Here is a 24,879-nt window from a genome sequence, read left to right on the forward strand (position 1 = left end):
TCACACACAAAACCAATAAAAATATTGAAAACCCAATTGCCATCTATAGGTAAAAAGAACAAGGCCATTGTACATCAAATGCCATCAACTTGTACTATTGTCAGAACAAAAGGAACTAATGAGCCACATAAAAAAATGTACAAATGACAATTTTGGATGTCAGGACACGTAACTCTCAAGCCTCAACAGATGTATAATCTAAAACCCATAAACAAAGTAAACCAAAGAAAAGCATTGGATGAATCAATTCGGGTACATTCGAAGTCAATAACTTTTTTTCCCTGCTGATAAAGATAACAGGAACATCATTAGACACTTGGGATGGATTTTGATCGAATAAGCTTTTTAATAAGAGCTTTCTCTTCATCAATCTTTTGTTTCTCTTCAGCATCTTTTGGCTTTATCTTCCTCTTCTCTTCCAATATCCATTTCAAGAGTTCAAGTTGTTGATTTTGTGGAATTGGTTCTCGTTTGACCACAGGATTTGTAATAGGTGGTGTGGACACGGACATCTCAACAACAGGAGCAGTAGTATCTTTAGTTGAGACAGGACTTACGTCTTGTTCCTCCTCTTCACCAATATCTTTCTTCTTAGTCCCCAAAAACAAGTAAGCTACAGAGTTAGACAATCATCAGTCTAGCAACCAGAACAAGACATGTTTCAACAGTAGAAATTCATTCATGCATACTAGATTTAGGATCACAAAAGAAAAACACGAGAAAGATTAATAGACTGAAAAAATGACATGGTAGAAGGGCAGAGTAGTTACTCTCAAGATATATTGAATGACACATGTTAAATGTATTAGATTAGCGTGTAAACAAATTTTCGGTATAGAATCCTTTATTGAGAACCCAATTGTTATCATAAAACTAGTTACAAGATTCATTGACACCTTTTTCTACTTACGTAGATAAGGAAATGTTGCAAGGTATGGTTTAAACATCTGCATTGTACTAGTAAGCTGTCCGAAAATGAAGAGTAGCTAGCTCATATATAGATAAAACAATAGAAGAACTGCGTATTTTGTATGCCTCGGACTTTTAGACCTTTTATACTCTATCTTATTAACTAAAACATGCATAGGATAAAGTGATTGCACATCTTGTTTCTCACAGAGCTTAGATTATAAACATATGCCAATCAATCATCTTCAATAAGATCCGAGGCAAATACTATAGGTTTGTTTGAACACAATATTTTAGTGAAATTTAAAAAACATAAAGCTATTGATCTTTTGCAAAACTATACATAGGATTAAAATGATTACAGAATGCTGTTGTCCAATATACAGTCTAAAAAATGATTAAGTTATCACCTTGATTGTTTTTGTTTGTCAAACCTTGGTTCAATGAATCAATATAAAGAAAATTATAATAATTATCAAGATCACAAAACCATAATGTTGATAGGGCAATTCTAACACATAAGTTGCAAATGCAACATAAAAGTTACAATGATAGAAAACTAGCACACTAATCTTAGAAATAATGCTTCTAACAACCTCAACTATCATATATTAAGAATATAACAACCAAGCATGCATCGTAGCAATAAAGGCACAAGTTAGCCTCTCTTTCGGCCTTTTATAAAATAACCATCCTTAGACATAAAGTCAAAGCTTTCCATTCTAATCATGTTATTTCTTGATTTCTATTTATTTTGTTGGTCATGACCAGATCCAGTACTTTTCAACTTATGATCTCACTTGCTCCCCACTCATCCTCAGAAAACGAAGATCATTAAACCCATCCTCCCTGAGAAATCACCACCCTTATGATGTCATGATTTTCTCACTAGCCAAACTCAGGAACAAACATGTCAAAGTGAAATACAGCTTAATGTAGTAACATCCTACCCACCTCATCCAAAATCAACAATTATTTTCAGGGAGTATTTCAGCATATAAGAGGAGCAAAATAAACACTAGTAAGCCAAATGATTAAAACAAAAATAAATAAATAAACTTACATTATTCATTAAGGATAAAAAGCCATGTCCAATCCAAAGAAAGAAACCCCATCTCATAAATTCCCACATGATCAACAAGGGTCAAAACATTCAAAGGAAAAAAACGATTTTTTTGTCATTGAGTTCAAGAAAAAATTACCTCCGACACCGAGATTCACAGCCAAAAGTATAGGCCAAACGAACTTATAGCGCCGAACAAAGGGTACCTTTGGCGGCGGCGGCGGTGGAGCAGCATCGTGGCCATGGACCCCCATCGCCGCAGGCGAGGAGAACTCGTTCGATTTCTGTTGTCCTCGAAACTGCTTCAGTTGCGCTATTACCGTATACAGAGAAACCTTGAATCAAAATTACATATTTGATTTGATTTTCCACAATTTTTTTCTTAACTTTAAAAAAAAAATTAACCTTTTCGAGGCTTGTTAGCATATAGCTTTGGAGGACCTTCTTCACTCATTCTTTTCTTCTCTTTCACTCTTCACCTTATTGCACCGTTCACTCTTTCAGCTCTTAAATCTTCTTCACTGTTATGTCACACTGTTTCCCATGCATCTAAGGAACCATCATTTTTTATACTTCTTTGTTTAGGGAAATTGACACGAAGGACTTTGTTTTTTCAAATTTATGAAAATTGATATATTTTTTAAATTGGAAAAAATGGATAAGTGATGCAAAATTTTATCGTACAAGGTTGGAATACTACTTTTCCTACTACATAGATATCACGTTTCTAGATATTTTATTCAATTTTTGTTCACACATTTTACGGTAAAAAGATAAAAGCTAATTGATTTTAAGATATTGAGAAGAATTAAAAAAAAACTTATTATTTATAGTAGATATTTTATTTTTACTAATAAAAGAAATTATAAATAGTAAATATTTCGGTTTAGAAAATGTATACCTGAAGTTATTCTAAGGATTAGCATGTATTTGATTTCTTATTTTAATTATGCTTTAATTTGAAATCCCAAATTAAAACATAATTACTTTATTATATTTACCTAAGTCTGTATATATAGACATCAAAGCATTCAAATAAACATTATATTTTCTAAGCTCCCAAGTATTAGTATTTTCGTTTAAAATTAAAAAACACAAATATTTACGTAACACAAATATTTACGTATAAGCCAGAGGTGAAAAGGCAATAATATGTTAAAGTTATTAAAAGAATAGAAAAGAAATACTATCAAGTTACTTTTAATGCGAAAATCATTGTGGTTATTAAATTATAAGGCAACAAATATGTTAGAAATTTCATATTAAATAAATTCAATTATTTGCCAAATAGTATGAAAATTAAACCATGACTCTCTTTTTTTCTTATCAAATACAGCCTTTTGGATAAAAAAAAACCCAATAACCCTTTATATTCAAATCCTAACAATTGGATTATAACACGAATTTCCTTTAGATTAGATGAAAGTACAAACCAAACAAGTTAGTGTCACTAAAGAAAATAATAATAGTAATAATAGTACCATCATATCAGTGATGAAAATCGTTCCAGACATTGTTTTGGTTTTGAAAGAGATATTTTAAGAACATGACAGTGAATAAACTACTTAATGCGATGCTTGAAACTGTGATACTCCCCCACCAAATAGAGTAGAACTTTGGATCCTGTTCTTGTTGTGTGCTTAAGTCACACCATATATATTATCCTCGTTTACTGCAAAATGAACCGTTCCGGAATGAACTATGATTTATGAACAATTATCTGATGATGATACATGTTTTATGGACATTTTAACAAAAATTATAGAACAGGAATACTGAATTCCTATTACTACGCTTACAAGTTTACATTAATGATCAAGACAATATAACGTCAGTAGCAACACAAATGGCACGATTCATCAATCAAGTAGGTCTGTCTGCACCTTCATGAATCAGCTCCATGGACGAGAACTGCCATAACCCCTCCCACGGTCTTGGAAACCTCGGGGACCTGATTCATTGATTGTTGAACGAGAACACAGTTAATGCTTTTGGATAAAAATGACAACATAAACATTGACCACAGTTTTACATTAAAGGTTTAAGCAATATTTAGGAAGGATGAGGGCCATTTTTTATAAATAGAATTCATTTAGAGAGCGATACGAGTGTAAAGGATGAGGAATCCTGAAGGGAAAAAAAGATATCATCAACATAAAGATCAAGAACCATGCAACACGGCATGCCAATATATCTGAAGATATATCAAAGACCCTCCCATTAAAAGACCGTTGGCAGAACATCATAAAACTGACAGAAAACCATCCAAAAAGAGCTCAATAGAAGACTGCCATCGAGAGGAATCAAATACACCAAAACCGTAACAAAGCAAACCCCAGGCAAAACTATTAAACACAACATGTGGATATGTGAATTATTAATTGTTTTCTTATAGGTGAGTGTATCAGAATCATATGCATGAAGTTCCCACCAAACAAACATACACTTCACAGATACAAGCAACAATTACCATCTTGAGTAGAGGACCAACAAATTATATGTACTCTTGTAAGCCCGGTTACACTAGAGTAGAGTTAACTGACCTGAAGGCAGAGGTGGTGCACCACGGCCCATTGCTGCTAATTCAGGACTCACTTTCTGTCCAGCTTCCTCAAGTATAGCGATTAGTTCCTTTGCAAATCTAGCATTAGCAGCCGTGAAGAATGTGTAGGCAGTTCCTTTTGCACCAGCTCTCCCAGTCCGCCCAATGCGATGGACATAGTCCTCAAGTGACCCCGGAAAGTCATAATTTATTACATACTTTACATCCTTCACATCTGTTGACAGTAATCAAATAGAAGAATTAAGATATATACATTAAGTGACAGTAAACTGGAAGTCATGATGAAACACAAAAGCAGCTCTTCGCTATTTGCCACAATAAAAATGCCAAGACGGACTACTCTGGAATTGACCTCAAGCAGCAGATGGGTAATTCTAACTTAAAAAGACATGCAATTCCAGCATAATATAACACGTTATCAAAGACCAGAAAAATGTAGGCAAAAAAAATTAAGTAAAAAAGAATTCAATATACAAGATCGAAGGAAGATAGGATAACAATATATTAATAAGAATATGTCCAAAATTAATAAAAAAACACTGATATTTCCATAACTATAAGAATATCTGCCAAGTAATTAAGCAAAGAAAAAGTTTGTGTACCTAAACCCCGGGCTGCAACATCTGTTGCAGTCATAATAGGACTTTTTCCTGATTTAAATTCTGAGAGCACCCAATCTCTTTCTGCTTGACTTTTGTCTCCATGAATGGAAAGTGCAGGCCAGCCATCCATGCGGAGTTGCCTAGTGATCTGATCACATCCTTTTTTGGTATCCATGAATATCAGTATTCGGCTGCCATCCATGATGTCCTCTAGCAACTTCACCAATCTGACAAATAGACAGGCTCGATTAGGTCACCCTATGTGATAAGGTCTTAATGAAAATGAAAATAAGGCAGAACACATCCTACTTATCATATTTCTGCTTTTCCGAAACAATGTCAACATATTGACGTATTGCATGGTTAGCTTTCAAATCTTCAGACCCTATAATTACCTGCACAATGATTTCAAAAGTTATCTAAACACACATACATACACACTTCTCACAAATTACAATGCATTTTTCTTCAAACAATTCATTTCAGACCAAAAACCATTTCAACATAGAGGAATGGAATATAAAAGAGAAAAATACAGTTACATAGCCCAACATGAAAATATCTTAATATCTTACTTTGTATGGGTTGTAAAGGAACTTCCGTGCCAATTGTTCAACCTCCTTTGGCCAAGTAGCACTCCAATACAAAGTTTGACGGTCCGGTCGGATCTAAGTAAAACAAAAAACCAAATTAGATGACCAGAAATTTTTTAAATATGCAGCTTCAGTGATCATATTTTCCAAATCAAGTTGGATTAATGGGTAGGTACAACTAGTACAATAATTAGGGGACAAACGAAGAAAATATCATTGTTTGCAGGCCAAATTAGATTCTTTTAGCTTTTAAAAATAAACTAAAATTGAAAATTAAATTTGAGAAATTGAGCTCAAATCCCCGTTAGCCGATGCACTACCAACAGTGTAGTTAGTATCGCATCATACCAAGGTCCTGCAATGCATATCAGGAGCTCTATCTTTTTTAGGTCTGAATCACAGAGCATATTGCCAGCATCAGTCTCTAGCCATATTGCCCAATTTCTAGTTCAAGGGTCACACCTACTGGAGGTTGGGTCATGTGTGACACGGTTTCAAAACCCCGACAAAAAGGGAAGGAAGTAGCCGATATTGTTCCACCACTTTTACCCACTCTAGTGTCTCCTTCAGTTTTTCTTCCTTTTTCTGTTATTATCTCTGTTCATGCAAAACGAGAATGACCAATTCCTTTTTTTTTTGTTTTAACATGACTGGTCTAAGAAGATAAAGATGACTAATGCTGATCTTGGGGATAATAAATGATGTCAGATTGAAGTTTTTTTTAGACTATACTTCCGAATTTATGCAGCAGTAGCAGCCACTGTTTGCTGATTTTAGGCAGTAACGGCACTGCGTTTTTTGGGAGACTATATTGCTGATTTGTGCAGTAGCAAGTAGTCACTGTTATATTAATTTATGCTGCTGATTTTTGGGGAGTATATGTTGCTGAACTGTGCAGCAGCAAAACAACTATTGTTGCAAAATTTATGTAACAGGCAGCCACTTACTTTTGCCTAGTGGTTGTGATTATGCAGTAACAGTGTTTATTTTGGAGCTTATATGACACTTCTTTATGTTAAAATTCTCTAGATTTTTTATGTTTTTAAAGTTATTGATCATGAACTTGTGCCTTTACATGTCTTATTCACACAAGCTATTTTTATTATTGATCAGGAATTGTAAAAGCATCTCTAATGGGAATTGCTTGCAAGAGTTGTATATCAATAAAAGCATTATTTTAATGTCAGTCCTACAAACATGAGTTGCTTAAAATCATGATTCAATCAGAGATTCAGAAAATAAGTTTTCCAATTCGTGATTTGTATTCCGATTCAACTACCACGCTAGTAATATACCTACTAGCTAGAACATTACTCGTAATAAGTGAATGAAGCATCAACTTGACTATGACAAATAATACAATACTAAACTATTTCTTGAAATTTTACTATCTCAAAATATTGACCACATCATAAAATAAAGCAACCTGAGAAACAATCTTCCGCAGCTGAGGATCAAACCCCATATCCAACATCCTATCAGCTTCATCCAATACAAGATATGTGACCCTCTGTAAGTTGGTATGATTTGATTCGAGCATATCAATTAATCTTCCGGGAGTGGCAATTACAATTTCAACACCTGTTACGAAAAATTAACAGAAGCAAAGAAAAATTCATGATTATTGTTAGCATGTAAATTAAGCTTTAAATAAATTACATTGTTTTTTATTTTTGTTTTTAATTTCTTAGTTTTGTAAATATTTTTATGAGAATTTGTTGATTTTAGATTTTTTAATTTAAGTTATTAGTTTTGTAAGATATAATAAGAAAAATTATCTATTTTAGTGTATTTTGCAAAATAAGGAGAAAAGAATCAAAAGAGAGAAAGATTTACAGCCACAGTTGAAGGGGGTAGGGAGCCCAAAATAGGGACTGAACACCATCAGTCAGGGGAGCAAGCAAGTGTTGAGCACCCAAAACAGAGCACTCAACACCCACAAGCTTGAGTGACTCTTGATTTTCCCTTAAAAGACACTCCACGGTCTACCCTTAAATTTCTCTATTTAAAGAGAAATCTATTTTGCACCCTACCTGCTTGATAAAAAAATTCTTTTATAAATTTAATTGTTTTATATTTATTTTTCCAAGATTTTGTTTTTACAATTAATTTCTCTTTAATCTGTTCTTGTAAAAAGAAACTACAATCGTACAATTAGTGAAATTATTAGATTGGCAAAGCATTCAATCAAATCCCTGTTGGAACGGTACTTATATTTATTCTTGCTACTTATATTATTTGGTGCACTTGCCAAAGGCATAACAATTATGAAAAGAGGGAACAAAAAATTGTACAAAGGGGCAACAAACAGTTCGTAAGTTAATTTCCAAAAGTTGTAGCTCTGTATACTTCAACTCATACCTTTCTGGAGATCACGCACTTGAGGTCCCTTTGGAACCCCACCATAGATGCATGTACTCTTAATCCTAGATGAAGCACCAAATTTAGTAGCCTCTTGTTGTATTTGAACAGCAAGTTCACGAGTTGGAGCCAATACTAACACAATAGGTCCATCTCCAGGATCTGAAATATATTGTCAACAAATGGACAACAAAAAGAAAGAGAGCAACGTCAAACTACCGCACCCTTACATTCAATATAAAATGTTATCACCTTGGCTGTTTCCTTAATTACTTACCTAGGATCGGCTGAGCATTAACGTGCACAATGGCAGGTAATAAGTACGCAAGTGTCTTCCCTGAACCTGTTTCAGCTATTCCTATGAGATCACGCCCCTTCAAAGCCATGGGCCAACCTTGAGATTGAATGGGTGTAGGCTCAGTAAACCCAGCTTTTGTAATTTCTTGCATCACGTATTCTGGATGAAATCAAGGCATAGAATTAGTATGCTATTTAAAGATGTCATCCCATAATCTGAAAATAAATTTTGCAAGATAATCATGATACAATAATTATAAACAAAAATGTTCTTTCTCCTTTCTTTTGAGTTATATTCTGTAAATAGGAAGTTTTGACCACTTCAATCTAGTTAAATCACATGTCATCTTCTGAATAAAATCAGCCAACCAATTCCTCAACCATTAGGAAAATAATTTTAGCAGACTATTTTCCTTGACAACATTTCCCATTGAACTAATAATCCGTCCAAACTACAACTTCTTGTCAATGTGTTATTAGAAATAAAGCAATAATGAGAAGTTAAGTCGTGTACTTTAACCTGAAGACGGTGGAAAGTAAAACTGAAGAAATAGAAATAAAAAAGAAGCAGCAGAAATACCTGGAAAACCAGCATCTTGAAAGGTCTTGACAGGCTTGGGGATATCTCGGCCTTCAACAGTTATTTCCCTCTGCTGTCGGTACTCATTAACCTCAGCATCAGTCATTGCCCTTACTGCAGGTGACTCAATGTAGAAGTTTTTCTCAAAATGAGGTAAACCATCCAAACTGAGGTTCCTCTTTGGTGATCCACCATCATCATGATCCCTCCTGTTTGACGAAGAGTGCTGTACAGAACCACCAAACCCTGTAGGTGCACCTAGGCCAGAATCACTAACAAAACAAACTTTCATTCAGCCAAACATTGTAATCAGATAAAAAGAGGATTACCAAAGTTGAAACTACATACATCTGAGTAAAGATCGAGGACATGTAAGGATAAAATCTTAATAAAAGAATAGTGCATTAATATATGGTTGAATAATAGAATGTCATATTAACATATGTTGTGTCATAATGCTTTGAAAATACAATGCTCTGTCCTTTAATTTTACTAAACTTGATAGTCTACTAGACTTCCAATCATAATTAAGTAATTACAAAAATTATATTTTATTGTTATAATCACATATGTCTTTTGTAAATTGTGATCATAGTTTTCAATTAATGATAAATGATCAATGTCTCTTTATTTACCAATATTCTACATTTATATAAATTATTTAACTTTTTGCTAATGTATCCTAAATTTGAAAAGCATTGTTGTGTCCCTATACCGTCCTAATTCCATATTAAGTATCTGTGCTTCATAGAATATAAGGAAGCAAGATGACTGTTATTTTAAATATTACATACAAACTAAAAAGTTTACTCTACATGTGTATGTATTGAAGAATTAAAGAGAACCCAAAATTAAAGAGATTCATGAAAGAAATAACTTGTCTTGGCTTAGTCACACAATCACTATCAATCTAGCAGAATAAGAGCATTCTAATGCAGTCAAAAAATGAAATATGATGAAATTAATAGGAAAAAACACAGTCAGACAAATAACATAAATAATAGCAAAATGTTTATCGGGAGGTTTAATGTAAGAAGAAATAACGGAACGTATAAAAAATATAGCTCTGGAGAGTACAACAGAAACAAAGGTCACCATGAGGTAATGTTTGGTGAAATGGTCAAAGAAGAAGGATTTCAAATTCAGTTATTATCTTTCTAAAGCAAAAATAGATAAACACGTTACAAAATTGATTGAAAACACAGTTTTATACCGAAAAAAAAAGCTGTTCCTTAGATAAAAATGAACTTTTGAAGCTTATGTAATGATAACATTCCTACATAGCACAAGAAAAAAAGATATTTAGGCTGTTATTACAACTGCGGAGACAGCTATTTGCTATTTGAGTTCCACATAGCAACCAGGGGTTGCTTCACCCAGCTACACAGCTAAGTACTCTGTTGACTGGTGAAATATGAAACTGGTCCTTAAAATTCATCTGAGATATTTTAAAACATTTTTAACATACAATATAATGATATGGCATTAAGACATGTCTAATACTCCTCCTTTAGAAAAGATTACAGAGCATTACATTTGTACTAGGAGCGGTGGCAGGCAATGACTACAACAAAAATAACAAAGCCCAGCTCGTTAGACGAAGTTGCCTCCATGGAGAATCACATGACACCATTCAATTTGGTTTACACAATGGAAAAAACAAAATAAATAAACAAATAAAACCATTCTCCACAGAAGTAACTGAAATGATTACGCTGCAGGACATCAATTGTGAGCTCACAAGCTCAATCCATCCTCCTTTTAAGGCATACCGTGAGTGTCTCTTTGGATCCAAATAAGATATAATATAAATTAATAAAACCTTTAAAAACAACAATGAAAGTGAAATTAACAAGGCAATTGATTGATTGATTGGGCCTATTACCACGGACTCATACAGTTGTTAAAATACCAATGAACCGAAAGCGAACTAAACTAGCAGTAGCAAATGTTTCCACCATGAAAAAACCCTAAAATTTGGCACTCTAGTAAAACTAAAAAGAATATTGAGTCAAACAAAATAAAAAATAAAATGTATGGGGGAGCATGATATTTGGAGATTACTGAACTCGTCAACGTCAACCAGAGCTAAGAGTGTGAAAACCTAACAATCTGACTAAATTAGTGAACAAAATCTACAAAACTAGGGAGTGTAGAAAAATATTAAGAATAACAAAACAAATTGAATTTGAATGAAAAAGGGACATGTCTGTTTCCAAAAAATTAGGGTTCAGATAAAATGACAGCGGTGGTTACCTCCTCCGGTCACGGTAAGAAGTGGGGTCGCCGGAGCGGCTGTCGTAGCGGCTCATGATGTCCTTCGATAATACACTCTTCACTTTCCTCCTCTCTTGTAGCTCCTCAAAGAGCGTTTTTCAGTTTCTCTCTAACAGGTAATTGGGCTTTTCTTTGCTGGCCCAAGTCACGCTTTTGTTGCCCAATTTTTATTAATATACCTTCGCTCTATATTTTTTTCGGACATTTTTCGGAAATGTTCAAATTCCAGAACATTCGGAAAAAACTTGTCGGAAATATTAAATATTTGACATTTTGAAAATATTTCAGAAAGATTTTTTTAAAATGTTGAAAATTTCAGATATTCTAAAAGGTATTTTCCGGAAATATTAAGAATGTAACATGCTGCAAAAAGAACTTTCATGATGTCTTGAAATTTCAACTATCCGAAAACTTGAAAAAGAAAGTATTTTAAAAAATATAAATATACTAATAGAATTCGAAAGTTCAAATAACAATTGCCTTTTCTTGGACTATTTGGGCTCAAGCCAACCAACCCATTACAGAATGGTCTAGGTCAGTTACTATAGAACTGGTTTTTTTTTCCTGCACACCCATACTTTTTAAAATGACTATTTTATTTTTGTAAAAATTCTGGGTAATCAATTCCGAAAATCTTCTGGAGTAAGTTTTCTAGTATTTCTGAAACATGATTTTGGAAATTGGATTTTTAGAACATAATTTACATAATAGGATTTCCGGAACATGATTTCTAAAACAAGCTTTCCGGAAAATGTGAAATGTTTTTTGAAATGAATTTTTTGGATTAGAATTTTTGTAATAAGTTTTTCAGAATTTGGAACGAGTTTTTTGAAAATGAGCATATCAGAACAAATTGTTTAAAATACATAAATTCATTTTGGAAGGAGCTTTTTTCTAAAACGGGCTTCCATTATTTTTCTTCTTCTTCCTCTACAGTGGATAATGGAGGTGCACCTGGATGGCATAGCAACAGTGGCATAATGCAATGAGAAAGATTATTTTAGTCTTTTCCGTAGGTGCCGTCAGTAAAAATCGGATGCAGGAAGAAAAAGCTATGAACTTGTTTAAAGGTTTTTTCTTCTGACTTGCCTTATTATTTTTATCAAAGGACTTTCCCAGAGGGAAAAAATAGATTAAGGCGTTAAACAAAATTATTTTAAAATTAAAAATAGATAAAATATTTAAAAAAATTTAACAAATAAAAAGGATATTAATATAAAAATTTAAGAAGTTTTAAGTCACATGATTTTGGTTTGTTTAAATAGGAATGACAAAAATATTTGTGTTTACAAACATTTGTGGATAAAATCTATTAAAAATACTTTGTATTTATATATATTTATTATATGTGGGTAGTGAAATATTTTAATATTCAGTTATAAATGAGAAGTTTTATAAACATAAGTACACTTTGATGGTACCACAAAGGATAAGGCAATTGGATAATAAGGAATTAAATTGTGAAAAAGAGAGCCAGAATTTGGTGTTGCATTGCAATTTTGAAGGCTATGGGTATTGATATGGATGAGGTGTGGCATGTGTGAGGACACTCGTGCAACTTGGCCAACCCTTTTGGAATATGGATATGATCCAATTATCAAACATGTGACATTCCTTTCGGCACAAAATTATAAATAAATAAAAGTATAGTGCTATTCTCATCACATATGCAGATAGGTGTCTACTTCTTCCTGTTCAAACACTTTTGGATAAACTGAAGTGATGTGCAGTACAGAAAATCTTTCATTCCATAACAAACTACTTTTCTATCAATTATTATTTCTAGAAGTAGAATTTTGCTTAAATAGACCATATTTGATATCATACATGTTGATAGTCTTTTTTTCACTTAAAAAGGTTTATTCCATTAATCAACTTTCTCACTTGAAGATGACTTATAGAAAAGAAAGAATTATATCTAAATTTTATTTTACAAGTTAATTTTATAAGGTTTAATTAATATACAAGTGGATCATCAAACGTTTATTGTACTGTATGGCCCGGACGGTCATACAGTCACCCATAGTTAAGTCAATTGGATGACCCTATATAGCAGGACACAGCTAAACAGTGATTGAACATGGTAGAACCAGTAAGCAAGACCAGACGGTCAGGAGCAGGACGTCCGGCCTTAGTTAATAATCAGGTTTCCCTACAAATATTAAGGTAAATGGCAATTAAAAGTATTGAACTGAGATTGGGCCATGATTAAGATTTCATTAATCTCAAGTTCATGTCGAAAACTATAAATATAGGTCAAAAGTAAGATGTAAATGATCGCATTTACTGTGCATTTAATATTTACACTGAACTCTAAAAGCAAGAAAAACAATTATTGAATGGTATCCCAGAAAAAATTGTGCAAGTGTTAAGTTCACACTCGAAACATTTATCTTATCTTAATAAAATTTGTCTTTTATTGAAATTATCATACCACTATTAGAAAAATCACTATTAATATTTAGTCTTAGATTAAAAATACATATGTATCAGCATAAAAATGTTAAAGATTCTACATCTTCTGATTATAAATAAGTCAATTTCACATTAATTTAAATTATAAATATCGAAAATCTCACCTCAGTTACATATAAAATTAATTTACAGGGTATAAATAGAAACAATCATTATTTCGATTTCGTAAAAATAAACTTAAACTCATAACGTTTAGAAATTAGAGAATTAGTGAGAAAAATAAATATAGAGTGAATTATTTTAGGTATATAGTTGATAGGCCTATGATACATCATTGAATGATATAAACAAGCTCTGATACTTAATGACATATCTTTGCTGACTGTAATGGATAAAACCAAAGGCTGTCTTTGTTTTGTGTAGTAACAGTGATAGAAGTAGGTCCAAGTATTGATAAGATTCATCTTCTTCATCCTCATCCTCCAATCTAATACACCTTTTTAGTGTTGTATTTCTTTAAAATCATCCATCATTAGTTCAATTAACTCACTTGGTGCATTTTGTGCAGAGTGAATTGAGATAAACCAAAACTATATGTATATATTTGGTATCCACTGCAAAGTGCAATGGTTCTTTTCCTTTTCATAAAAAATGGTAAAGAAAGTGTATAGTGGCATTTGGAATTGGGAAGGTGGTCCAATGATTTAAGGTAACAGCACTGTCAGACCCTCTTTCCCACCAAAACAAGCATAAAATCTGTTGCAATAAACAACAATGCCCTTTAGACCACTTCTGTTTAGGCCAAGGTTATCTTTTATGTTGGCTTAGTTTGGTTCATTGGAATGACATTTAAAGAAACAATGCAAAAGTTTAAGAATTTAGAACACATGGTATTGGCTTGGCCCCATCTCAAATAGGCAAAAAGAGTCCCTTGGAATAAACAAACAGGGCACTTTGAGTTATCTCTAAGCAAATAATTTGCCTTTCGAGATTCAAATCTTAGAGGGAAAGCTTATTTAAAGGCACTGGTAGTTGAACCAAATCTCTCTGCACCACACCAACTGGTTCTAACCACTTTCAAAATCTTCTGGTCTCAAACAACCTTAACCAAAAGTGGACTATGGCCAAAACCAATTGTTAGAAAATTCAAATCCGATGTTGAATAAAAATAAGAAAGTAAAGTATTATAAGGTTGAAAATTTATTAACCCATTATCTTAAAGATTTTGTTAGAAAATGATATCAATTCCTTATATAATTGAACTCAGCTCTCATTATATCTCTTCGGTAAACCTACTCTCCTACAAACCTAACACCAAATTCATCTTATGTTCAACAACAAGAAGGGTTTTGGAAGAAACAAGTTTCAATGATGGAAAATCATTATTCTATGCTACATATGTTCTTTCTGTCAAAATGACAAACAGGTTAGGTGCAGCACAATTAATTAGTTAACAACCCCAGATTAGTGCAATGATTTAAAAATTAAAGCATAATAATAAGGATAAGATAAAGGCAAAGGTCACATATGCATAGAGTAATGACTGATGCAACCTTCCAATAAAATAATAACATCACCATTAAATGCATGATCACAAGAATTTAAACAAAAGATGTTTAAGTTTTTTGTGAATGTCTTTTTCACTCAGTCAATAATATTTATATAAAAGTCTATGAGCTTACATAAATGAAGGAAAACTGGTGAGACATCACATTATGAGGCATGGACCCTTGATGCCCATCGTAAACCAAACCAAAATTCATTATTCTATTCACATAAACAACTAATAGTAATTTAATGTTATTTAACATTTCATTATGTGAAAAAACTCATACTAACACTTAAATTTTTAACATTATTTAGTTAAATATACATCCAAAATCAACTAAACTCTTATCATCATCATAACTACACGAAAGGGAGAGGGTTGTTCTTTTCTTTGAAATTAATGTGAACGAAATGAATGGAGACAAATTCAAAGCAGCACCACATTTTAGAAAGAGATTAAAATATGCATGCATGCATATATTTATAGAAAGCTTATAGAGTAAGAGAAAGCCATGATGGGCACTTTTCAACAGAAGAAAATCCTTGTTGACCCCTCTTTCCTTTAAACAACGTTTCCGGTTAATAAAAAATGTCATCAATTTTTGTATGCACCAGACCACGATTCTTTGATGCATCTTTATAACATCGTCATGTTTACTATATGTAAATGCCGTGTACTACTCAATCTCGTGTTATTATAATAAAAGTACTTATCTCATCTTAAATACTAGATACTGTGATAATTAAGTTTACGTGGATGAATAATTATCCAAATATATTCTTTAATTTTAATTCAATCTTACCATTTATAAAATAAGAATTGTATTTATTTATATATTATAAATTTAACTGATTTATAATACCATCTTTATTCCGAAACATGTATATTCATAAATTAATTGATGGTGTTTTTTTTCGGTCCAATAATCATACTAAAGAGCACAAAGTTTATTAAACATCTTTGTTATAAAGTCGTCCAGACTAAGTTTGTTTAAATAATATTTACATAGGATAATTATTTATTATTAACCGTTGTTATATAGTTGAGGTAAGTATCATTTTAATAAGAATATACATCGACAGTTCACGTTCTTATAAATACAGCTATTATTCATAAAAAAATAATTACTCTCATAAATATTTATATTCTCTTTACATATAAAAATCTTAACTCTTTTACTCACTTGAGCATTGAATAATTTTTTGTAATTAAATATTCTAACTTTACAAAATAGAAGTTGTAGAATAAATTTTACAATTAGTTGTATGTTATAAATGTATATTATGAATCCAACATCTTTGAAAAATTCATTACCAAGTATAACATGTTTAAAAGTGAAAAACATGGATTGTAAATTTGTACAAGAAAGGCAATAATTGAGTTGAGGAGGGATAAGAAATGGTATTGGTATGTGACCCACTAATGCACTTTTACACCCACACATTTTTTGCATCACTATTGTGGTGGATTAATTAGACATTAGGGCCTACTAGATTCAATGGCCATTGATGGTGATTGAAAGCTGAAAGTGCTAAGAATTATGATACATTGCCACAAAGGTTTTATGTGGCAAACTCATCCTCTTACCATGTTTATGTGGCATTCTCATCTTGGTGTTTTTTCTTAACTGTGTTGTTCCTCTCTTCTGGTTTTTGATATGTTGGTCTTCTTCTGATTTTTGATAAGTACAGTCACGTACTTTCCTTCTCATATTTTCTCATGTCCCCCTTGTCCTTTAAAGACACATGAAGAAATTAATTTAATATTGTACATGATTGAGAAATTTTATTCTTTTTTGCTTGGTTTGAAAGCTAAGGCTGTGTACGAAACAATTGGGTACAAAGACACTTTTTTTTTTTCCTATTTCAGGATAATTTAATCAAATTACAAAGATTAAAAGAAATTGTAAAATAATCCCTTGGTATTCATTTTCAAATTTACAGTCACTTTCATACCTCAATGATTACTTGAGCGTGATGCGTTTAAGTACAAGATTCCCAAAACAAAACAAATTAAATGTTTAGTGTTTGGTTTTATATTTGAGTAAATGTTTACACTTTCTTTAACTAAGAGACGAAATTCAGAAAATATTATAAAGGAAAGGGGGAATGGAGGCCTTACAAGACAAAAATTGGACTTAATTTTATTATTAGCATTGTAAACTATTTTATATAATTTATTTGTTTTATTGATAGAAGTTTCTTTATATAAAAAAAATGGCTAATAATAAAATTACATGGCAAAATTTACATTCATAGATTTAATTAATTTAAAAAAAAAACTTACTTTTGGCATAAAAGATCTTCCAATTTTTTTGTTTTCTAGTGTAAACATTTTTCTTTTGTAAGTTTTTTATATTATTATTATAAATAGAACACGATCATATTGTTATAGTTAGAATTAAAGACACATTTTTTTTATTAAGTATAATTGACTAAAAATTAAAATGTATTATTGAAACGGTTTTTACCGCATCTAATAGTTTTACATCAAAGACGTCTTTTAAAAATAACATAATCATCGATAAGATTTCAAAACTAAGTTCAGTCTTAACGTTAACAGAGTAAAGTGATGTGAAATTTAATTAATTTATAATTTTTTTTTTGTTTTTATGTTTTATTGTTTGATGATATAAGAAAAGTAGTACAACAATAAAGTGGTAGAAGAACTAATAATCGGTTTTATTTTTTTAGAGATAATTTTATTATAAAATCAAATATCACTTTTGATTTGATCATTTGAGAAATTGAAAATAAAATATATGAAAATAAACACTAAGTTAATTATTTTATCTTAGAAGAAAAACAAAACAAAAAGTAAAGACATATTGTGAAATAAAATATAATACATTTCATTAGGTTCCTTTTTTATTTTATTGTATCTTAAACAAAAGCAAATTATAACAATGCAATGTTTTACTTCATTTTGTTGTGATCCACTTTTTTAACCCAAAAAAAGTATGTGTTGTTTCAACGTAGACTGATTTTTGGGCAACTCTTCGATTCTGATACTCATTTTTTTTAATTCATTATCAGTATAAAATACTTATTAATAATTGTGTATTGTTAAAAAAATAGACTGACTATTTTAAATAAAACATTAAATTCTAAAAAAAAATATTTACAGAAGTCAATATATATCGTACAAAATAGTTATTCATTTACCTAATTTTTATTAAAATAATTGACTGACTATTTTTAATAAAATAATGTTTTTCGATATTTTTAAAGAACTCAAATTCAGATTGTATTCGATCAAATTAAATAATATTAATTCAGATTTAATCTTTTAATTACATTTATGTTGACCCTTAGATCCATTTTTTATGTTTCTATCTGTCCAGCTATGCTTTTCATTTTTAAATAACTGAGCTGTTTATAAATTAAATTTAAACAAGTACCACGATGTTTAGATTCAGACTAACATGTACTTCATTCATTCATCATTTGCAAAAGTCAACAATGCAGATATAGAAAAAAAAAAACATAATCTTAAAAAAAAAAATGTCCACATTGCTACCTGCTTCGTGGGAATTGTTGCCTAACAAAATTAGTTCATCAAGAATTCATGCATCAAATACTTAGGTTACCAACAATAGGCATTAATTTTTAAATAATTAAGTTTTTATTAAAAAAAATTGTCTATTAAAAAAATTATAGAAAAGTTTTTTTCATTGAATATTTAATTTTTTTGTATTTTTCAATTAAGTTATTGTACTTTAAATTTTTTTGTTAATTCAGTAACGAGATTTTTATTCTGTCATTTTGTTTACTTCATTTTCATGGAATAAAAAATCGTGATGATTTGTTATGAATATAAATTAATATTAAGCAATAAAAAATATTTATTCTTTTATATTAATTGTAATATCATTTTATATATAATTATAAAATTCCACGTGTTTTTAATATATAAATATAAATATACAAGATGACGAGAAATAAAAGGGGAATGGACTACCTAATTAACTAAACCATGGAGACTGAGTTAGAAAATGTAAATAAATTAAAAAAAATTAAATTGTGAGAGACTTATTTAATTATAAACTTATAAATGGCATGTATATTTTTTTTCTTATTTTATTTTTTGGTGTTGAATTATATGTATCCAATGTAGTTGAGATGAAGGAAAAATGAGCTGGCTGTGTGTTATTGTGTGAAGAAAATGTTGTTGATGGTTAGAAAATGAGGAAGCAAAAAACTAAGTTAGGGTCCACGAAAGCTTTTACAACTAATCACCAACTATGTAGATGCTGATTGCTAGGGTTTCAGTACTTCTACTATTATAGCACTTATAATTACTTAGGTTACTCATTAACATGATTAAAACCTGGGACTTGTTTTTGCTTTCGATCAGATTTAGGTAATTAAAACATTAAGGGAAAATCATTTAACGGTTGAAGACGGTGCTACCATATGAAAGGGATGCACCAACATAAGAATAATGAATCATAAGTGGAAGACAGAGCATCCAATCTTATACTTTTTTTTTTTCATTTTGCTTTGACTTTTTTCTCTTATGAATGTGCTTGATCCCATGTGAAACTGGCTGAGGCTTATCACAAGAAAATCTTGTAATTTCGATTACCAATACTCTAATTTCTTAATTTGAATTTTATATATTAATCCAAGAAAAAGACGAAGAACGTGAGGAGTTTGATGTTAATCAAATGCATTTCCTGCCAATTTTAATGTATGACCCAGAGAAAATAGTTTTATTTATAGCTGGAAATCTTATTTTAATTATAGGTAAGATAAATTTATAATCTATAAATAGATACAAGCTTTGTTTTATAAATTAGTTTTATAAAATTGGATTAAATTTAAAATTTATTTATTAAAATAATATTAGAATCATCAAAAGTTTATTTTAATAAAATTTGTTATTTGTTAGTCCAATTGTTATCCGTTATCAAATTGTTATTAAATCGTGTATTATATTCATTATTTTGAGATATATGTGTAATAGATTTGAAAAAATTATTATATTACCTATTATTTGATTAACTCGTTAGTAATTATATATATTTAGGCGTAAGTAATTTGATAGAAATCATCTATTAAATAAAAATAAAGTGAATTTCAAGTTTACATTATATATATATATATATATATATATATATATATATATATATATATATATATATATATATATATATATATATTCTGTTAACATTCGTGAGTAATATTTTGTTTTGTTTATCTCAAAACGATTTCAATTGATGTTTTTATATGGTATAGTGCTTTATAGTAATTTACACAATTATATAAAACTATATACAGATTTTGATTTGCTTGTTATAAATGGCTTTTGCTTATAAAATAATAAAGTCAAGATTTGCACATAGTCGAATGGTTTAAATTAAAGGAAAAATTTGGTTACGAGATCGTATTGTGATTGATATTGGAGTCAGAGTGATCATGGAGCACATATTTTAAAATTAATAAGTAATGAATTAATTAATCCGTCACTAAATAATAATTGTAGTTTCCAATGTAGTTTGATGACATTTTCTTATTTAAATTTGAATGGATCGTCTAACTATTAGGGTGGTCCTATGTCACTAATACATTGTAAATTTAGCTGCCATATACGGGAAATTAAAAAAAATTATTTCGTATTATAAAAAGATTATATACTTGGTCTTATCATCTTAATCCAACATTTTCTCTTAAATTGGTTTATTCAGTAGATCTATCTTTTGTTTTTTAACATTCTAAAAACTTTTTATTAAGGAATAAATATGGATGCAACTTTAAGTTTAAAAACAGATAATAAGTTAAATATCATAATTTGTCTTAATAATGTTATTTCAATAATTAAAAGTTAATATGAAAATTAATTTAAATAGAATTTTCTCTCTTAATACAATAATTAATTGTAACCGAAACTGAAATTGTTTTAAATATATAATATCATCTAAATTTTATTTTTTTAATTGTTTCAATCTCAAGTTTATTAATTGTAGTGTATTCTCTGTTTTGAAGTATATAACTTTGTCATTTATTAGAAAACATCTCAAATAATAAAAAGAGAAAAAAATATTTAAACTATCTTAAATTTCAATTTCTAAACTGACAAAACATCTTAAATTTTAAAATTTTTATTAATGATCCCTCTAATTTAACCATGAAAAAATAAATTAAGTATTTACTACACCAAATTATCTAAGAAATAGTAGAAAAAAATTATTAGAGTTTTGTATGTGAAAAATAAACGAAAGCGACCTCATTCACGAGCACTTATTCGTGACACTTCCTTTACGCCATCTCTTATATTCCATCGTTTTCAATTAACCAACCACGTCACAATGATTAATGCTCTTCAATTTCAATTTCCTTTCAGTGCTTAGGGTTAGGGCATGAAATCGTATCCAATTACGAGCCATGCAAATATCCCAATTTGCATATATGTTTATAAATTACTTTTATTTGTCTTATCGTAAATAAAATTAGTGGATATGTCTATACTTGTATTAATTTGCAATTTTTATTTTTTATTTTAATATAAAATTCAGAATTCATGCACCTAATAATAGTTTCGTGCCCCCATAGGTATAAAATACGGACCCGTATACGAAACTAATTACGGTGTACCAATGTTGTCGAGACACCAATCTACTAAAAGAGTGCCTTCTAAATTACTTCACAAGACCAAACTTTCTCTTTTGGTTTTTGGTTTTCCCATGTTAGACATTCATTCTTCTTTGGTTTCTCATATTAAAAGCAACCAAGGTTGTTAAATGTTAATGTCTTCCATCAGTTTTCTATCATTTTTAAAAACATGTATGTTCTCATGTTATGTTGATTGTCATAGTTAGAGTTAATTATCTCTCATAGATAAAAATTATTTTTTATTTTACATTAATTCATTTCATTTTTATATTAATCATAGAAAATCACATTTGTTAATATAGAAAACAAATAAACAAGACACTTAACTAACAAAAAAATAAATATAAAACTTAATTAAAAATATAAAAAATTTAAGCCACTTCATAAAAATTTAACTACAAATATTTAAGTTTATAAAAGAGATTTAAAGTTAATTAAAATTAAAATTTAAAACCTCCTTTTTATTTTATGTTTTTTTTTTTCTTTCAAACAAACATTTGAATTGAAATTGGAAAGTTATTCAGTGGGAAATTCAAAATCTGAAAAATGACTTTTGACTAATGACAAAAAGAAATAACACAAAACACTGATATGCTTCACGCACCCCTATGGATGCGTTTTCCCATTATTATGGCGGGAAGTTCCCTTCTTTTTAATTTTTGAACCGGATATTATCATTCTGGGTTCACAAGCGGATCCGGTTCACCGGTTCATAAGTGAAGCTTAACCGGTTTCAGAACTTTGTATTTTAAACCGATTGGGCAGTTTAAACTAGGTCTATGGATAAATAATAAATTATTTTCTCAAGATAAGCTGCTAATTTCATGGATTGTGTTTTTATGATATTTAGTTAACTAATTTACGTATATTAAATTAATAACATGAAATTTATGTGTATTAAATTATTTTAGTATGAAGCCACATGTTTTTTTAAGGAAGTGAACATGGGGGCATGAAGGTAAATTTAATGTGAGCCAAGCACACCATCATAACTTTTTTACCCTTGGAAATTGGATCACACCAATTACTTCAATCATTTGAATTGGGAATCAGTTAAATCGGCAACAACCCACTCAACTTAAAAAATTATTGAGTAAAAACATGGCCAAAATGTTTATTTGAGTGTGAATGGGTTTAACTAAAAAACATAGCTTTATTTTTTTCTAAATTTATAGTTAATTTAATTAATATTTTGTTCTTATGTTTTGATGTATCATGTATAGTTTTTATTTTGGATATTTTCGTTAAATGAATGTTAATATTGTTTAAAAAATGTTACATATCAAAATTTAAAAAATGTTATGCTAAATTATAAGAATCTTTAAAATTATATCAAAATAAAAAACTACTTACAAAACATGATATATTTTAAATAATGGAATATGTTTTTTTTCTTAATTGTTTTTTCAAAATTTTGATTTAATTTAATATTCAATGTTAGAAATATATCAATTTAATCATTTTAACTAAATTTTATTAAGATCATTAAAACACATTTGCAATATTATAAATAATAGTAACACATACACCACAAGAAACAGATTGCACCTTAATAAAGACACATTAGTATTTTATGACACAAAAACTAAATAACCATATTAAGGTTTCAGTGTATGTTCCTCCAACTACAGATGGAAGCTTTTTCCTTACAAGCTATGATGAGTTATTGGGGGCACTGGGAGAAGCAATTCCTTGCAATATATGCATCACTTTAAGGAGTTGTTTGTGACACGCTTTCTTCGCCTTTTCTACATAAAACAAATCTCATTCTTTTATTATAATCCCATTGTTTATCTGTTTATAATATTTTCAACCATATTCGTTTTGTTTGGTTCTGTGGGACAATTGATCAAACAGTGCCTAGGCATTGGGATGTTTCATTTTGATCTGCTTCAAATCAACGGAACTTTCCCAACCATTTTATATTTTCCAATAATTGTCGACAATCAACTTTTTTTCTTTCTTTTGGATTTAGTCCACACCAGTTCTGTATTCCTTCAAATGAAACAATTTAATTTTTAAAAAGTTATGTAAAATATTTTGTGCAACAAATCTATGAACATGAAGTGATTTCTAACATGAAAATAGGAATATATTTATTTGGTGTATGTGAAGTTTTTGAAAAAGAAAAAAGAATCCACATGATGGATGATGGAAGGTGAGAAGTCAAATAAACAAAAGACACCATTGATGTCAAAATGGAAAGAGATGTATTAGAAAGTGGGTTTTTAAACCTAATTCAACCCCACAAAATTGGTTTATAGGATGAGATTTGTATCTCACTTATATATTATATTTTGACCTTATCTCTAGTCGATATTATATTTTGACCTTATCTTCAGTCGACGTGGGACTTCCAACAATATACATATATAAAATAGGATATAGATGGCATTAAGAAAGAGAATATATTTGATTCATTTATAGATGTTGAGGAACATGAAAAATGGTTGGTGTTGGGCATATATAGTAGTGTTGTGAGTGGGAGAAAAGGATATGCATGCATTACAACATACATAATCAATCTTCTTCTGGATTTGTTTGCTTTGGAAGTCGACATCCAAGTTCTAACCAAAACTCAATGATCAGATGATGTTGTTCATAAAGCGCCTCTGTTATTGTTTCTTTTCTCTTTCTCTTTCCCCTTCTCCCAAGTAAACCCTTTTCACACAAAACTAACTAGGTTGTTACATATGACTTCAAAATAAAGAGGAATTTTAAAAAATAAGGATAAATAGATTTTTAGTGTTTTAATTTTTAATAAAAATTAGAATTAGTTCATTTTTAAAATTTTGGTTTAATTTAGTTTTATAATTTTAGAAAATTATGAATATAATTTTTTTAATTAAATTTTATTAGATTTATTTAAAATTTTAAACACATTTTACAATAATATTTGAGTATTTACACAGTTTGATATATTTTCATTTTATGTTAACTTACAAATTTATAAAATATGTTTATAAATTAAATAAAATTTATTAAAAAGACTAAATTAACGCGACTTTGAAAATAAAGAATTAAATTGATTTAAAATTTTAACGAGAGAATAATTT

General features: G+C 29.8%; 2 protein-coding genes across 2 annotated transcripts; both read right to left on the minus strand.

Moving 5' to 3' along the window:
• Positions 1-22: 22 nt before the first annotated feature.
• Positions 23-2,562, minus strand: LOC108323326 (uncharacterized). The gene is made up of 3 exons (XM_017555747.2): positions 2,378-2,562; positions 2,112-2,285; positions 23-613 (listed from the first exon to the last, which is right to left on the minus strand). Exons 1-3 carry the CDS (start codon positions 2,424-2,426, stop codon positions 309-311), a joined length of 528 nt encoding a protein of 175 aa, XP_017411236.1. The 5' UTR covers positions 2,427-2,562; the 3' UTR covers positions 23-308.
• Positions 2,563-3,603: 1,041 nt separating this feature from the next.
• LOC108323351 (DEAD-box ATP-dependent RNA helicase 20) lies at positions 3,604-11,387 on the minus strand. Its single transcript, XM_017555777.2, has 10 exons — positions 11,225-11,387; positions 8,969-9,240; positions 8,369-8,548; positions 8,092-8,253; positions 7,157-7,311; positions 5,713-5,805; positions 5,447-5,532; positions 5,138-5,364; positions 4,516-4,749; positions 3,604-3,923 (listed from the first exon to the last, which is right to left on the minus strand). The coding sequence occupies exons 1-10, from the start codon at positions 11,278-11,280 to the stop codon at positions 3,865-3,867; spliced, it is 1,524 nt and encodes a 507-aa protein (XP_017411266.1). The 5' UTR covers positions 11,281-11,387; the 3' UTR covers positions 3,604-3,864.
• Between the last annotated feature and the right edge of the window lie 13,492 nt (positions 11,388-24,879).

Source organism: Vigna angularis, chromosome 9 (assembly GCF_016808095.1).
Source record: "Vigna angularis cultivar LongXiaoDou No.4 chromosome 9, ASM1680809v1, whole genome shotgun sequence".
Classification (NCBI taxonomy): Eukaryota; Viridiplantae; Streptophyta; class Magnoliopsida; order Fabales; family Fabaceae; genus Vigna; species Vigna angularis.

What these genes read in the sequence shown, in the direction of transcription:
- LOC108323326 (XM_017555747.2), bottom strand. Translation starts at nt 2,426, where the DNA reads ATGAGTGAAGAAGGTCCTCCAAAGCTATATGCTAACAAGCCTCGAAAA. An exon ending in TGCTAACAAGCCTCGAAAAG is followed by an intron (nt 2,286 to 2,377) that starts GTTAATTTTTTT and finishes ATACGGTAATAG; the next exon opens with CGCAACTGAAGCAGTTTCGA. An exon ending in TGTGAATCTCGGTGTCGGAG is followed by an intron (nt 614 to 2,111) that starts GTAATTTTTTCT and finishes CTAACTCTGTAG; the next exon opens with CTTACTTGTTTTTGGGGACT.
- LOC108323351 (XM_017555777.2), bottom strand. Translation starts at nt 11,280, where the DNA reads ATGAGCCGCTACGACAGCCGCTCCGGCGACCCCACTTCTTACCGTGAC. An exon ending in AGTGCGTGATCTCCAGAAAG is followed by an intron (nt 7,312 to 8,091) that starts GTATGAGTTGAA and finishes TTTTCGTAACAG; the next exon opens with GTGTTGAAATTGTAATTGCC. An exon ending in TGTTGCAGCCCGGGGTTTAG is followed by an intron (nt 4,750 to 5,137) that starts GTACACAAACTT and finishes TACTGTCAACAG; the next exon opens with ATGTGAAGGATGTAAAGTAT.